Source organism: Lepidochelys kempii, chromosome 10, assembly GCF_965140285.1.
Source record: "Lepidochelys kempii isolate rLepKem1 chromosome 10, rLepKem1.hap1, whole genome shotgun sequence".
In the NCBI taxonomy this organism is placed as follows: Eukaryota; Metazoa; Chordata; order Testudines; family Cheloniidae; genus Lepidochelys; species Lepidochelys kempii.
In genome coordinates, this window is record NC_136389.1 from 69,394,150 (window position 1) to 69,410,549 (window position 16,400).

The 16,400-nt window shown below is 43.2% G+C and overlaps 1 protein-coding gene across 3 annotated transcripts in view; it reads left to right on the forward strand.

The window, feature by feature from the left end:
• Positions 1-16,006, forward strand: part of CTXND1 (cortexin domain containing 1) — a 37,649-nt gene extending 21,643 nt beyond the window's left edge. For 2 of the 3 annotated variants that reach the window (XR_013636372.1, XR_013636371.1), the window contains exons 2-4: positions 1,055-1,231; positions 11,307-11,383; positions 12,407-12,480. Coding sequence is in view for 1 of the 3 variants with exons in the window: in XM_073304120.2 (XP_073160221.1) it covers positions 12,283-12,471 (189 nt within the window). In the remaining 2 variants the exon portion in view is untranslated. Of the gene's footprint in view, positions 1-1,054; positions 1,232-11,306; positions 11,384-12,237 lie in introns of all 3 variants that reach the window. The other variant, XM_073304120.2, reaches the window with a different exon arrangement.
• Positions 16,007-16,400: the final 394 nt, after the last annotated feature.

Genomic DNA, 16,400 nt, shown 5'->3' on the forward strand with positions numbered 1-16,400 from the left:
AATATTATGGTAGGATTAAGTGTCCAGTCACCTATTTTATAGATCTGAAGTTTAAATTAGTGGTGAATTCATTTGACATGCATCTGGGAACAAAAACTGAGAAAAGAGATCAACTATTTGAGCAATTTTTATATTAGCTGATGAGATTACAGTTACTTAAAAAGTTCAGGGGCAGGACTGGCCCTGGGGTTTAGCATCAACTGAGAATCTGAATTTGAGTGTTGAGTCCAGTCTCTAATTCTATGGCCCAGCAGAGGTTAGAAGCATTAAAGGAGACAACACACTGAGTCCCTAGCCAGAGGAGCAAATTGTGATACACATGAGAAACCCCTTTGAGTGGATGGTGGCACTGATGCACTCAGGAGGAGCTGTATCTAATCCTCTTTGGTTGATATCATGGGATCTTTGAGGGGGAAAATAAATAAAAACAGGGGAAAAAACATTTCCTGAACTGGGACAAAGTCAAAAACCTCAATTTTCACAAAATAAAAATTTTAAAAAAAAATTCAGAACATCCTTTTTTTAAAAAACTGTAATTGGCTTCCATTTCGAAACAGTTATTTAGAGAAAACTTTGCAGTGAAACATGAACAATTTCAAACGTCTTTAAAAAAAATTGAGCCAAAACATATGGAAACTGACCCTTTTCTGCAAAGAAATTTATTTTCAACTAATTGGTGTTTTCCAATGAAAAATGTTTTTGGGAGTGGGTGGGGAAAAAAAAAAATGTCCAGCCAGCTCTAAAAGGCAGCCGAGGAAATGCAGCAGATTCCAGAGACCTATTAACTTATAACTTTATCTTTCGCTCTGGAGGAAACATTGTTTACAAAAATACATCAAGAATTTTGGATTTAAATAAAATCCCCATTTTTGTACCAGGGATGTTCTTTTGGGGAAAAGTTGGATATGAATAAAAATGGAGTTTCTCCTTTAAATCAGGGGGATCCGGACCGAATGCCCCCTCAGTCTCTTGCTACAGAGAGTCCCTGCAGTGTAATGGAAATCGGTAACATTCACTGTGCATGTGCAAAGGAGGTTTTTTGTTTGTTTTGCAGGCGATCTAGGTGACAATAGAACTGCTTCCAGGTCTGCGTGGAAGTGAATCTGATTAGCGTCTGCATGCAGGTAAAGCCATTGTGAGCACCAACGAAACTTTAGGTACATTCACAACTGGGACTTAGACCCACTTTACCGGAATGCTAACATACGATTGAAAGCCTCATATCTGGAAGGTATGCATGCAATTGTATTTATGAAATCCAACATGGTTTCCCTGTCCTCCCCTCCCTGTACACTGCCTATATTTTATTACAAGAAATGAGAGAAAATTTTCTGTTAAACAGGGAAGAGAGCGCTGGGTACGAAGGGCAGTTAGGAATTTGGCTGATGGACTAATGACACCGGGGAGCTTAGGGGATGTGCTTGCACCCACTAGGACAGATTGCTTCTGTTGCTTGGGGATTGTTGCAAAATGGGTCTTTCACCAGGCCTGAATATGATCTGCATGTAATTGGGTATTCCGTTAAGCAGAGTTACTTCTGATCAAAAGCCTCTCTGTAAGTGACACAGTCCATTTCCAGCTGGAGGCTGAGCAAACCATCTTGGATAAAATTAAGAACGGCCCTTAATCTTCATCAAAAACCAGAAACAAGCCATTCTGAAGTACAATCAAACATTTTCATACACTCTTGGATGTTCTGGATGCAGCCAAATTAAGGGCTCTAAAAGCTCTCAGAGGAAGGCAGGGAGAATTCCACACACTTATCAGTCATGTAAATACAGAATCTTAGATTAATATACTGTGGGTCTCATTCCTGTTGGGAACACTGGGGCATGGCCACTAGGTAACTCGAGGGGATGGAAGACCACAAGTGTCGATGAAGCCCCCTCGCACTAGGCCCAGGTGTCCTTGGCCCCCCCTCCTGCCTGGAGGCATTCGCAGCAGCTCTGCGTACTAGGCCCAAGTGTCCTTGGCCCCCCCGCCTGGAGGCACACACAGCAGTTATGCTAAGAATCTGCAACAGTATGTTGCAGAGTCAGACTGCCTGAAACTAAGCAAGGCCAAACAGGGGAGATATGGAAGAACAATGCTGAATAAAGCAGCTTTATGTATAGTTTAACAAATGATACAGAGAATCAGGGAACTAGCTGGGAACTGGATTGGCTGGCTATATGGATACTTGGGGCAGCTTGCTATTGGATAAGTATGCTGAGAAAAAGTATGTATAAAAGCCTGTGTAACTTCCTGCTCTGTTGTGCAGGATTTGAGATTTTATTCTCCCTGTACCTTTTTGCAGCTGCAAATAAACTTTTCTGCTTCTCCACCCTGTTGTGATTATTGGGTGTAGCACACCGGGTAACGAACCAACTCAAGCTGTTGTTCAGCCTCTCGGCACTGGGTGCCGGCAACATTCCCCTCACTGAGGCCAGCATGTATTCAGAGTAACTCCACTGGAGTCAGTAAAGCTACACACCGGAGTAAGAGCAGTAGAAATAGAAGATAAACTGACCTTGTATCTAGTCTCAACCTTTATCTTTTGCTTGACTCCTGTCAGCATCCCTTCTCCTTGCTTCATTAGAATAGAATATAGGTGTTTTATGTGCTTGGTGACTGCCCAGAAAGATACAGCTCAAGCCCCAAGCATCTGTTCTGGCTACACCACAGTCCAGATATCTCCCTGAGCCATCCCCCTAAATTGCTCTCACAGCAGACTCTCCAGCCAGCTCTCAGCAGTGAGCAGAGTCTAGAAGAAAACGGAGGCAGAGCTATGAAGAATTCTATATACCTCACTTGACATGAGGGTGAGGCAAGCCCAGCAGGCAGCCAAATGAAAATGTCAGATTTCTTCCTTGCTGCAGCTATTTAAGAGCCATTTATTAAAATGAAAGAAATTAAGACTAAAAATAAAACAGCTGAAAGAAACCCATAACAGCTCATTGGGTGTTGATAAATCTCACACACGCAGTGCTTCCAGCTGCCAACAAGATGGAAATTCATGTTTAGATTTCTATGAAAACACTAATTAACCACAGTAGGCACTGTTAATGTTTATGCAATCCACCTGTAATGCATTCTTACTGGGGTAGGTCATTACCATATCAACTTTATTAGGCCTCAAGTAGCACTTATTTCAAATGATTAATTTTTCTTGCCTGGATGAGAATGAGCATTGTTCAGATGCAACTCTTGCTGCACTGTGGGGGTGAGGCTGTTTAAAAGCTGATAGAGAAATTTCATTAATACTGTTTCCTCTGTGTGCTTGTCTGTAAGACATTAGGTCATTATACAAAAAATGCCATCTCAATTGTGGCAGTCCTCTAAGGAAGAGCAAGCTGGGGAATATCTTGCCTTCAATGAAAATAAAAGCAAAACTAAGCAGCTTTGGCCAGATTCTCACCTGGTGTAAGTCAGCATTGCTCCCAATATCTTGCTCCTAGAGCCATACTCTGACATTGATTTCGTTTGACCAGATGATTTCTGTGACTCCTTATTTTGCCTGATGCAGCAGTGTGACAACGGCTTATTGTGTTGCACCTTGAAAAGGTACTGCACAGAACTTGCAGCCTGAAGCCACCATCACCTTCCCACCCGCAGGCTGCAACAGGCAAGAGCTGTGCCCTCCCAATTCAGGGCTGCTCTCCAACTCCTGGCATAACAGACAGGGCCCCAGCCTGGTCAAAGCTGGGGACCTGTTTGCAAAGCTCATTTATCCTTGGGTTTGAGGGCAGTTAACGGAGCACAGATCTTATTGTATGGGGTGAGGAGTTCCATTGGAATTCATGGAATTTGATTCATAAGGAAGTTATTTGTTTTCTGGATTTCCCTTTCATTTGTTCAGTGTTTTCAGCCAGTCAGACAATGACTGACTAGGTATAGTCATATACTGCAATTCAAAGGCTAGTGTTTCATAGACGTGCAGACTGTTTTACTGATTTCCCTCCCCTAGCCGCCCCCCCCATGTGTGCCCACTGTTAGCCGATTGGCTGTATCCCTAAATTATAGCCAGACATCCACCAATCTGATTGTCTAACACCCATTCTATTTCTATACTGTTCGCTGGAAAGGGCTAATCTCAATATCATTGAGTTTGCCTGACAGATTTCAGAGAGCCAGACTGGGGCCCATAAGGTATCCCTGTATCACCTGCAGTAAGGGTAGCCAGCACAGGGAACAGTGTAGAGAAAAGAAAGAACAGCCTCCATGGGGCTGCTACATCCCTTTCCATGCATGTAGCAGTTAGTGGGTGGGACATTCTCCCCCCAGTCCTACATGCTGGGGAAAGTAGTCTATCATATATAGGGCTTGTACAAGGATCGTCCCCCTGGAAGAGAGGGAAAGCAAGAAGCAGATTGTCACAAGTGCACAAAACCATGACGAGCCCCAAATTTGAACCAATCCAAGTTTGTACATTTCTGTATTCCCAAATCACATTAACTGTTACTCTCAGCCTATGGTGTGTTCTCTTTTGAAACTGGAGAGTTATATTCTCTGGGGTTGAAAGTCACCCTAGTGCAATGAGCCACACCAAGCCCCATTCATCACTGAAGCCCTCAATCAAGGCTATCTTTAAAAATTCAGCTGTTTAGAAGCTATTAATTTTACTCTAGGTTAGTTGTATACTACACTATGGTGTTTACATTTGTATACCAAAACACTTTGAAGTTGATCTATTCCCTCTAGTTATTCTCTTATCTTCTAGTTTTTAAGGTACTCAGATGTTCATGAATTAGGACACTGCTGAGTTTTCATTAGGCTTTTTTTTTTTTATTAAGTTTTGTTCTGTCCTTTTCTTGCCCTAGGTTCTCTTAGCTGGCATAGTTCACACCCACATCCATTTTGCTGCTGTAATTGAGAGCACATCCTGTGAAGTCTACCCTAATCAAGCAGGCCTCCTCTCGTGGATCAGTACACTAGCCATAGTCTTTGGATTGGCATCAAACGTGGCCCCAGGGAAGCTCACAGTGAGTTTGAGTACATGTCTGCCATTTTACTACAACATAATTATGGGGAGTTTCACTTTGGACATGAGTTGACCCACATGAAGGAGCCAGAAAACACGTTTAGTTCACTAAAGTCTCAGTTAATCCTGTACATAGTCAAGGAGCCTGTTGCTGCAGATCCTGTATGATACCTGCAATGGTTATTAAGCCCCAATTCAGAAAAGCAGTCGAGCATATGCTTAAACGGTATTTAAACATGGGCTGAAGTGCTTTGCTGAATTGGGGCCTAAATGGAAGGGCTGATGCCACTTCTCTTCCCCTGGCAATGATATAGAAGATGGTAGTTACTGTGTATTGTAAGTTGGCAGTCTGATTCAAATAGGAAAAAGCAGGGGCAGCAGCAGGATACCAATAGCAGCAATGATAAGTCTGATGTTTCCACATCAGCACAGAGCTCAACCAAGGGAGCGGAATTCAGAAAACTGAACATTTGTATCATTTTTAGGATTTCAATGAACGTAGCTGTCTGCTGAATGCTTTGACCAGTGGAGTCAGTGAAATACATTGGTCATGAGACTTTGCTTTTTCCATGTTTGTATTATAGAATAAATCTATTAACTGATAAAAGAGAAATAAAAAACATAAAACAGTCATGTAAAGCTTAGTTTCCTGCTAAGGAACAGTAGGAGACAAGACTGATTTTATGGACTAGAGAGTTCATCAGCAATAGAAAACAGGCAAGTGAGAGATGGTAGAACAAATGAGCTTATTAAGACCCTGATCCTGCAACAGTATTGCTAGTCCAAAAGAAATCACTAATCATTAGTCAGGCCCCATAACTCCTGAGATTGGCAGAACAGCAGGAAACTTCAAAAAAGTTGGGTGTTTTGTTTTTTTTTTAATTTGCCTTCTGGTTTTCGTACCTTTAAGATGCATTCAGGTCACGTTTTCAAGCTTTTCTCTGCAACTCCGAGGTCTAGAAGCCTTTTTTTTTTTTTTTTTTTTAAAGGGAAGCTGGAATTCCAACAGTCAGAGGATTTCAAGGGCTGGTGTGTTTAAAAAAAAATTAAATTAAAAAAAATAAAGCTCCAAATATCATGAGACTAGTGATAACATTGTGAGAACTGACAACTGCAACAAGGTTCACTTACCACCAGGGCACCTCCTCATGGTGATTCTGGGGATTAGCTCCTTCCACATCCGATACCCCCTTCTGCTGCTCATTCACAAGCCCTGCAACTTCTCTTCTGCAACTCAGGGTGCTCCTTCTTGATGCCTCAGCTGCTCCCTCTTCATGGCTTACTGCTCCAGCCAGGTCATTGTGTGTCTTCTCCCCAGGGTACCAAAGGATCGCTGGATCAACTGTACAGTTACCTTTCTAGGCTATCCTATAGTTGAAGACTAGTGCCACTTTTCTCCATGGCAGATAAGAAAACTCAGGCCTGCCCACTACTCTGGGTTCCAACACAGGGACCCTCTGTTCAGCAGCCACAGTCTGCTCACTCCCAGACTCTGTTATTATTTCCCTATGCTCCTTCCTACTCTTCTTCTCCAGCTCCCTGTAGCTAGTTCACTCCACTCAGGTTCTTGACAGAGTCACATGCTCACCTAGGGAGTGACTACAGAACATCCCCTGCATCCCCTTGCTGGCTTTCTAGCAGCCCAGCCTGCATGCGCTCATCTGAACTTCATCTTCTATTAGGGCTCACCTAGTCAGCCTGATTCTCCTACAGGTGCAGCCTATTAGTTGGGAAGGGGCTAATTAACCTATTTTAACCCTTTCAGGTGAAGTGCGGCGTGAACACCCAATCCCAGGAACACTGAAAATGTAAATCAGGGGCTATATTTAAAGTGTGCAACCAAGTCTGTGAGTTACCTCTTTTTAAGCATAGCAACAACTGAAGACTCAGGTTCAAAATTGTGATCTGTAGTCTTTATTGCACATTCAAATTTCCACCTTAATAGCAATTCTTACCATAACTATCACTGTCCATTATACTGAAGTGCTATATGAAAATATACCCTGTCCTTTGATATCTCTGCAGTTTGTCTTTTCATCTCTGCAGGATATTTGGATTACTTCTGCTCATCTCTTAACTTCATCTGAATTTTGCCATGTCCTAAAATAGATACTTCATTAACTTATTGCTCTACTTGCATCAGGTCTTAGGGACATATCACATGTGGGATAAGGGTATAATGTGTTCCTTAATTCTCAAACCCCTCCCCCCATCCTAAAATAATTTTCTCATTTCCCCCATACCTCCTGGAGTACAATCATTAGACCTTCAGTGATAGCATTGCACGGGGTCGTAGAACTTCCAGTAGAAATGGATGGCTGTCTTGTCACAATACCTGCTATAATAATAACCAAAATAGGCAGAGATAGTCCAGCCATTAGGAGAGTGAATGGTACTGGTCTGTGTGTTCGTTACTCAATAATTAGCAATACTTGTGGATTCCCCCACCACAAGTATTGCATATGCTGCTTGTACTGTTTAGTCTTGATCACATGAATATTTAGCAGCTTTTCATGCTTGAGAACCATGGCACAAATCTTGCTCATCATCACTTGACAACATCAGCGTCACTGAGTATTTCATGCCCTGGTCTCACACCTGCCACTATTTGCAATTGTACTCATCAGCTCCAATGTACATTTTATGTCATATTGCTGAGTTAACCCTTCTGTTCTGTTCAGATGCAGAGTGTTTTTATGTAAGGGCGGGGGCTGTTCCTGTGGTATCTGGATCCTTTAGCTGTTTACTGTCATAGGCCCCATTTGGGTCACTTCCCCTCTGATTATGGTGGCCATCACACGATGATTATGGCAGCAATCTCTTAGTTAAATACATGGGGATGGTGTTCAGAAGGGGTATTTACTGGGTGTTACTAGATGAAGAAATCAATCAACTGTCCCTGTACAGCAGCTATGTAATGGTGCTGTCTTGTTGATAACGCCTTTCATTCACACTACTGTCTGTCTCCTGCCTGATTCCAATGGCAATTTAGGGCCTGGTCCTGAGAGTTGTTTAGCACCCTTACGGGGAGGAGAAACAGGTTGGTGACATCAGGCTGCCTTAGCCAATCCCTTTGTGTTGTTTGGATCCTTGGTAGTAATAATGCAGTTTCTACACTGCCAGTTTTCTGTAATGCCCCAGCAACTCCAGAAACCAGCAGTGCACAACACTGTCAAATACCTTCTGCTAACTAATCTATCATGTCATTCAGATGAGCACAAACAGCAGACAGGCACACTCCTGTATGGCTGGATTTACAAGAGGATTTTTCCCTTTTGGCAGTGTGAATGGCTGGAATAATGTGGGTAATTGGTCAAGCCATGGGTTAGCAGGGTGACTTGCAATGCTGGGCCATTCCTCCAAGGACTAAGGTCTGAAGCACTTCCTTTGACTGATCTGAGACATAAGTCACTAAGGATCAGGCAAATCAGAGGACCATCTGTTGTGTAGGGATGAATTAATGCGGAGAGCAGAGGGAAGGGAGCCATGTGATTATGTGATCCATGCAGAACTCATTTATGACATTGAGAATAGAACTGGTGGGAAAATAGCTGGGGGTGGAGGGAGTTGGGTGTTCCCTGCAGAAAATGCAGGGTAAAATATTTCAGCCCAAATCAGAAAAAATGCAATTAAAACTGGCACCATGGGTCCTCATGGGAGTTGTATTTCAGGTACCTTATGCTCACATTCTTCTCTGTGGATGTAGCACTCTGGCTCCACTACCTCTCCCATGATACACCACTTGCTGCCCCTGTGGGGAGCAGAGGGGGTGCATCTAGACATGGTGCATGGCTGGAGATGTAGTTCAGACAGAGAGCCCAGCCCATGGAGGAGAACAGGAGCATAAGGCATGCGAACTATAACTCCCATGAGACACCACAACACCCTTTTAGATAGAATGTGTCTTTTATAAAATATCAACATTTTCTGTGTAATGTTAATACTTTTCATGAGAAGTTCCATTTAGTCAAAAAACAATTTTCTGTCAAAAAACAGTTTCAATGGATAATTTCCCACCAGCCCTAGCTGCGAATCCATATGTGGGAATCTGTAACAGGATAACAACATTGGAGAGAAAAATCAAGTCCAAGCTAGCTGGTCACTTAAACCTCCGATTCCAGACAGCTTCCCCATTCAGGACAGCTCTTAACTTTACCTGCTTGAAGTCTAAGGGTTGTCAACTTGAGCTTAAGTGCTCTCCTGAATTGGGCCCTTAGTCCCAATTCAAATGCTCTCAATTCTGATGCCTTTGGATGTTAGCTCAAGAGCAGAGCGAGGCTCAGCTATCCTCTACCACCACTAGTACTGCCTTGGAAAGTCTGAATAGCACAGTTCTAGAATTACTGTCCTACACCAGATTTTTGGAGCGTGAAGGTGATAAGGCTTCATTGCTCAGAACATTTCACCGTGGCTTAGTCTACATTAGAAAGTTTTACCAGTAAAATGTTACTGGTCTCACCACAGGCTTCCCTGCATCCACACTCAGATCTGAGTCCTGCGAACAAAAGCCTGAAATTTTGCTGGTAAAATTAAACCAGTCTTCAGACGGTATGATTCTACTGGCAGGATGCCTGTGTGGACACAGCAGTACCTGAATGGACAAATACAGTCCTCCAGCAACAAACCCACAATGCAACAGTTCCTGCAGCAGTGACCTCTCTGGTCAAAGTTTTTAACTCTGCTGCCCCGGGGTCACAGTGACTGAAATCTGCCCCCCTGTAAAGCATGTTCTGGAAATACCTCTTTCCCCGCCTGCCACCTTTACAACCACAGCTGAGCAAGCATGGCTCCAGCTGAATCATATGCTGCCGCCTGTCGGGGAAAGGCGCTGCCCAGGCACAGCTGTGGACTTCCCACAGGAACAAAGATCTAGCTGTTGACATTGCAAAGAAGATGCAGACGCTGGGTTACAACAGGGACAAGAACCAACGGTGGGCAAAGGGGAAGAAGCTGTGGCAGGTTTACCAGGAGCAAAGGAGGACAACAGAAAGTCTGGCACTGCTCCCAACAGCTACCGCTATTATAAAGAGTTCGGTGCCACACTGAGTCGGGATTGCACCCTGGACCTGCAGGCTGAGGAGAAGCTGAATGAGGAGAGGGATGTGGAATATGCAGGCCCAACCAAGAACCAGGGGCCCTTGGAGACCCAACTGAACCCAAAGAGAGAACTCAACACTGGGGAAGGGGCCTGAGGTAGGTGTAATTTCCTGTCCGCCCCTTCCCCCCCAGTAATGCACAACATACTTTCTTCAGAGCTTCTGAAACTTCAGTCTCCTCCCTTTTTCCTCTCCCCCTCTCAAAATGGCAGTGGACTCTGCAAGGAACAAAGGAATTCTGTTTTAAAGTAGCTGGTTTATTTTAAGAGCATGAACTGGCAGTAACATGCAAACCTTTTGCCAGTACTTTTGCTTCCATTCAAAGTACACACTTCTTCCTGCAATGCTTGTGGGTAACCAAATCATATGCACTCCATAGAAAAACTAAAAAAAACCCCAATTGCATTGATTGTAAGCTCAATGCAAACCAATAAGTGACAATTCAAACTACATGATTTTGTAGAAAATGCTTTGTAAACGGATTGTTTTCAGGTGTTCAAGACCAGAACATGTTACCTGCAGGCTGTGATTAGATGCAGGAAAGTGGTAGAAACAGTGTGTGGTTAACTGGTGGGGAGCTGGCTTGGACTGGCTCACATTGCTATCTGGCAGTCATAGGGGCCCTCTGCCACTTGTGGAAGTGCCCATTTATCTGTGCCCACACAGCTTTCTGGCCCTCTGGGACAATTTCACTGAACTTTTCACTCAAGTAGAATGTGATCTTTGCTCAGACATTTCTCCTGCCAGAGTAGGGCACCTTCCCCACCACTCTGTACAGACCTCTCAGGGGATCATTGCTATAAAGATGCTGTCAGTATGAAGAGCTCCAGGCAACCATGTCCCTTTCATTTCAGAGCCAATGAACAATACGGAAGACTGCTTTGAATACACCTTCTCTGACCTGCACCTTGCACCCAAAGCAGCTAGAACCTTGCACTTTCTTTTTTAATAGCAGCCAAATGTGAATGCACTCTGCCAAAATACCTGTGTTGGCAGGAGTATTCTGGGAGAACTTTCGGCAGTAAAACTTTCCAATGTAGGCAGAACCTGTCTGTAGGCATATTCTACTGCATTAGTGCCTGGTTCCCACCCAAACCACCACGCTTATTCTAGCTCCAGTTTCTTTCCCCCAGTTGAAGTGTTTTTGAATGTTATTGAACAATAAGGAACTGTTTAGGGCTAATAGATGACTAGTTCCAAAGTTGCAGAAGATGTTTAAAGACCGAATCAGTATTCTTGTTCTTTTCCAGCAGACGCCCTCACCTCCTTCATCCACCAGCCTGACCAAGGGTGGATGTCAAGGGAAATCTCTCCCACCGCTCATTCTGTAAGTCGAATCAGTTTCCCTCCTTTAGGGCTCCAGTATATATCAATTGCATTAAGAGCTAAAGAATTTGCAAGCTACGGCAACTGGCCAGCAAACACTGTTCTGTGCTCAAGCCCACTTTACTCACAAATTTGGATAATGGGGGTTGAGAGTCTCTTAGATGATATAGTGCGTCAACCCTGTGCTAGTCACACCATTCTGAGCAGTGCGGTTGTTGATGCACCGTGAGTTTAAAAGTCACACTGCCCCCCTGGAAAGCATTAACTGGCAATACTGCCATTATTGCCAGTAACTCCTAAAATTGCTGCAGCTGAAAGAGAAATGTATAGGAAAAAAGTTTGGTTTTTTTACTATTTTTCCCTTTGTTTGCTTTGCGTGAGTGATAGCACTTTGACTATAGACAGTTTCCCTAACAGTTATCTGGGTCTTTTACAGAGTAACAGTGAAAAGTAAACTATTTTAAAAACAAGAGACTGTAGGGACAGGTGGGGTAATTTGATTTTTTTTTTAACAGCAAACAATGGATTAGATTTCAAGTTGATGGTGCCCCTTTAACACTGTTTTCCTGGTTAAAAAAAAAATAAAACCAGCCACTCTTTATTAGCCTCTCAGGAGCAAACAGTAATGAGATAATTTAACAAACATGGGCATCGCCGCAGAAGAGCCAGACCCAGGTTCTATATCCCTCTTTGCCGGCTGACCCATAACATTTCCAGCCTTTCTTACCCACCAGAATGCAATCCTGCCCATTGAAGTCAATGGGAGTTTTGCCATTGACAACAAAATGCTATTTTCCCCATGCTTCATGATGCATATCAACTGTCCTGCTGTTTGACGGCATGATTGTTTTGCAGGTGTATGATGATGGTAGCAGTAAGCACAAACCCAGATGAGGAGAGATGCAAACAATGGAGGCGCCAACACCAGAGCTTGCATATGTTGATGTGGACAAAGGACTAACATTAGCATGTTTTGTCTTCCTTTGCCTTTTCTTGATCGTCATGATTATTCGCTGTGCAAAAGTCATCATGGACCCTTACAGCGCCATCCCAACTTCCACATGGGAGGAGCAGCACCTGGATGACTGAAAGGGACACTGCAGGAAGCTTTCACAGCACAATCTGGAAGACCTTTTCATTCAGAGAAGGTGAATGTATATTAAACCGAAATACAGAGTGGTGCAAATACCTCTGACAGCATATTGGTTACATTTTCTTGCATAGCAGGTTGTAGACATCATTGTGTCCCTATCTGATGGTACAGCCTATTTCTGTTATAACCTTCACATATTAACAAGAGAAATTACGATGTAACTTGAATAGCACAAAAGCTTTCTAGGCAATAAGGCTCCCTTAAAGCTTCTAATATAAACCTCAACCTGGCATTCTTCTTCCTTAAGGAATATTGTCTGTGTTGTTTCCAATAAATAAGGGGATGGGTAGCTATCAGTACTTGGAAAAGCAATAAGGGCATTTGATCTTTCTTTGACAATGGGTTGCTTACAATATGTTTGTCAGTTATTTTTGTGCGGTTCTTAAGGCTATGAAAATGCCAGACCTTATAGGTGTGCATAGTCTAAGACTATGTAAAATGCCACCAAGGTCTCCTGGGAATTTCTGCCCCTGGGATGTCAGGGAATGTAAGTCCTAAAAAGGTATATACGGTGGAGTAGAGAGATGTGCACAAACTTATTCTTGGCCAACTGAGTTCTAGGCACACACTTCCCCTACAGTATTTTAGAAATGTACTTCCAAGGGTCACGATTATGAAATACACAAAACTTGTGACAATTTTCAAATGATCAGCTGTACAATTGCTCCCATCTTTTTATTTACAGTTGTTAGGAGTCAGCCTTGCTGCTACCCATCTGGGTTGCACAAGATTAAAGGAGCAAAGGCAAGAGAAGAAGAGACATATCTCAGAACTAGCTACTCTAGATAAGATGGGGTTATATTTTTCTACTGGTCAGTAAGAAAGAAGAGTATTTAGCAACAAATTATAACGTGCATTCTGCCATGGCAAAATTAAGTACTTTTAATAGAAGAACTTTTCACAAAATTGTAATATAAATATCTGCCCAATTTCCCCCGTTAACCATTCACTAATTATTGCAGATAAGGAGGAGAAAGGGATTCAAAGAGCTCCCAGATTATAGTGTGCAGTTTTGAGGTTTGGAGGGAAAGGAATTCCCTTCAAATATAAATCCTAGGTTCTGTATTCCCTGAAGACTTTCAATCCTGTCTCTATTGCAAAAATTCACCCACAGCTGCTTTCCTGCAGTGACTACAGGTTTTGTTCAAGGGAGTCCAAGGAACTACTGGAGTAATAAGGAGTTTACCCTACAGGAGTCGTCCTGCAGATGCTAGGTCTCAACTAGAGCAGTCATGGGTGCATCCGTGAAGAACCAGTTTCCACCAAACCTGGAGGTATCCAGCTACTCACACACAGAGGGGGGTATTTGCCCCCTATATTCCCAACTCCGTGACCATGCTGCCAGGTGCCTTTCTTTGATAAGGTTGCCTCCATGTTGTAGGATGCATTGTATAAGAAGGGGGGTATCCAATGGTTGGAGCAAGGAAGTAGGAATCAGGGTTCCTTGGTTTCTAGTCTCAGCTCTGTCACAGACATGCTACATGACCAGGCAAGTCACTTCATTTCTCTGTGCCTCACTTTACTCATCTGTAAACTGAGCCACCATAATATCTGCCTGCCTCCCACTGAGCTCTGAAGCTTAATCAATATCAGAAAAGCACTTGGAGATCCATAAATAAGAAGCACTGCATATAGGTATAAAGTATTAATTTATTGTAATTATTTGTGAAGTTGGAATAAAGGGATTGGTTGAGATTCATTATAGGGTAGGTTAAATTCCCCCATTTCAGAGGAACCCCATAAGATGCTCTTCACCATTTAGCCCCTGCCTTAAGGACCAGATTCTGCTGTTCTTACTCCTGGTTGTTAGCACCTTGCTCAATTAATAATCCTGTTGGTTTCAGAAGGATTCTTTGTGGAGTAAGATGCTATTCCACATGACTAAGGGCATCCAAACCTGGCTCTAAGAGGTGTGGAGAGTATTGTGCAGAACTTCTGCACTGGGATGAATTTCACCCTCTGTTCATTTCTGGTGTTCATTTGGGAGAAAGGAGTTTACTATAGATGCTAGGATCTACCTGGATAGTGCAGCTCTCTTCCCAGCTACCTGACCTGGTTGAATTACCCATTGCCAGTAATTTAGCTGACAAGTTTAGCTCTTGTTTCTGTTGGCCAGTTGTGGATTTTTACAATGTGAACGTTATTCAACATAGTGTGTGCAAACAAATTGCTGTCTATTTTGTTCCTGGCTGGGGCACTACGAGTATCTCTTTACACTATATGAGTTATTGCCTCGGTCACATGGTATTGTTTCTGCTCCCTGACTGGGTGGCTCAATTTTGTCACCCGTAGTCACGTTGACTACTATCTTACACTGAGTTTACTGGGGCTACTTACAGAGTCCAACAAGAGTAAGGGGAACAGAATCAGTCTCTTGATTGGCAAGAGTCACTTTTTTGTTCGCGAGTTATCTGCACGCCTAACTGCTCAGCCAATCGACAGTGCAAATGAGGCTTGTGATAGCCATTTTCAGTGTGAACACTCTGACGAATGTTTATCTGCACCCATGATACTTCGGCTTACCATAGGGTCACAAACAGAACCCCAATCCAGCAAAACACGTAACCACCTTAGAGCTGCTGTTTAGGAATTCAACACAAGGGACGCTATCTATGGATATGTCTATTTTCTACTAATAATGCATTTCTGTTTCAGCTGTAACCTCCCTGATTCATCCTTCTGTTGGTAAAAGGCGAAATCCTCATGCTTAGGCTTTCCATAAGCATCTACCCAGTCATCTAAGACCTTTCCATTTGAAGTTCATATCTACACACAGCTATTTCATTTCTTCACTGATCATGCAAACATGATCTGATTTCTATGCATCCCAGTCTGCTGCCACCTCACTCGCATAACCCCCAGGTTTCTTTGGGGCTATCTGTAAAAGGGAATGCTAGCTTCTGTGTCAAAAGCAAAAACACTCCTTATTTCTTGCCTTCTGAGTGTCAACTTGGCAATTTCTCACCTGTCTTTTAATCAGCACACATTATTCTAATGCACACATAATCCTGATCCTGCAATCCCAACGTCACATAACTTCCCTTGAAGTCAATAGAAGTTTTGTGTTAGAAACAGCTGCAGCATTGAGCATAGATAGTAATTTAAACTGCATGTAACAAGTGCCTCGGCTACTTTGTTTTATTTTAAATAATTATTCTCTACTTACAATCAGCAAACCTACTCATCTTGTAGTGAATGTGTTTATCTAATACAATAAATGGCCTCAACACAGAACTTGTTCTTGTTTTTTAAAAGTAAGGCCATCTTGGTTCTCTCCTGGTCTTCACAATCCATTCTGCTGGTCTCTACTATCTGAATTGTTCATTGGACTGTAAAGGACTAGATTGTAACTTTATCCTCTACCAAGAGTAAGAGGTGGCAAGTAGAGCAGAGACTCAGTCACAATTCTCTGCCTCTTTTGTCCAAGAGAAGAGTAAGTTGCTTCACTCCTTTTCATAGAGCAGCTTCACCCCCACAGCTACTATGGCTGGCAAATGGGAGCGCCTCCCACTGTCTCCATCCTTCTTTTCCAGCTTACTGACAGCCCAGTGTGTCAGACAAGTAGCCAGTGCTCTCCTCACCACTCTGGAGTCATAATCTGAGCAGGGCCAAGCCAGGGGAGTCGGAGGGAACCAATTCCCTTTTAGCCCCTGTGTATGTGAGTAAGGGCTGTGGCAATCTAGCCCGAAGAGAGGTGTCCCCGTGGTGGAATTATGGGGGAAAATTTTGTGGGCCAGATTTTCAAAGCTGGGGTGAACTGGAGCACAGTTGTTCTCGCTGCTCCTACAAAATCCACCTTTATGCATGTAGCTCGCCCACGTAATCACTGTGTCTGCACTAACAAGTGGCCAGTTGCATGTATGTG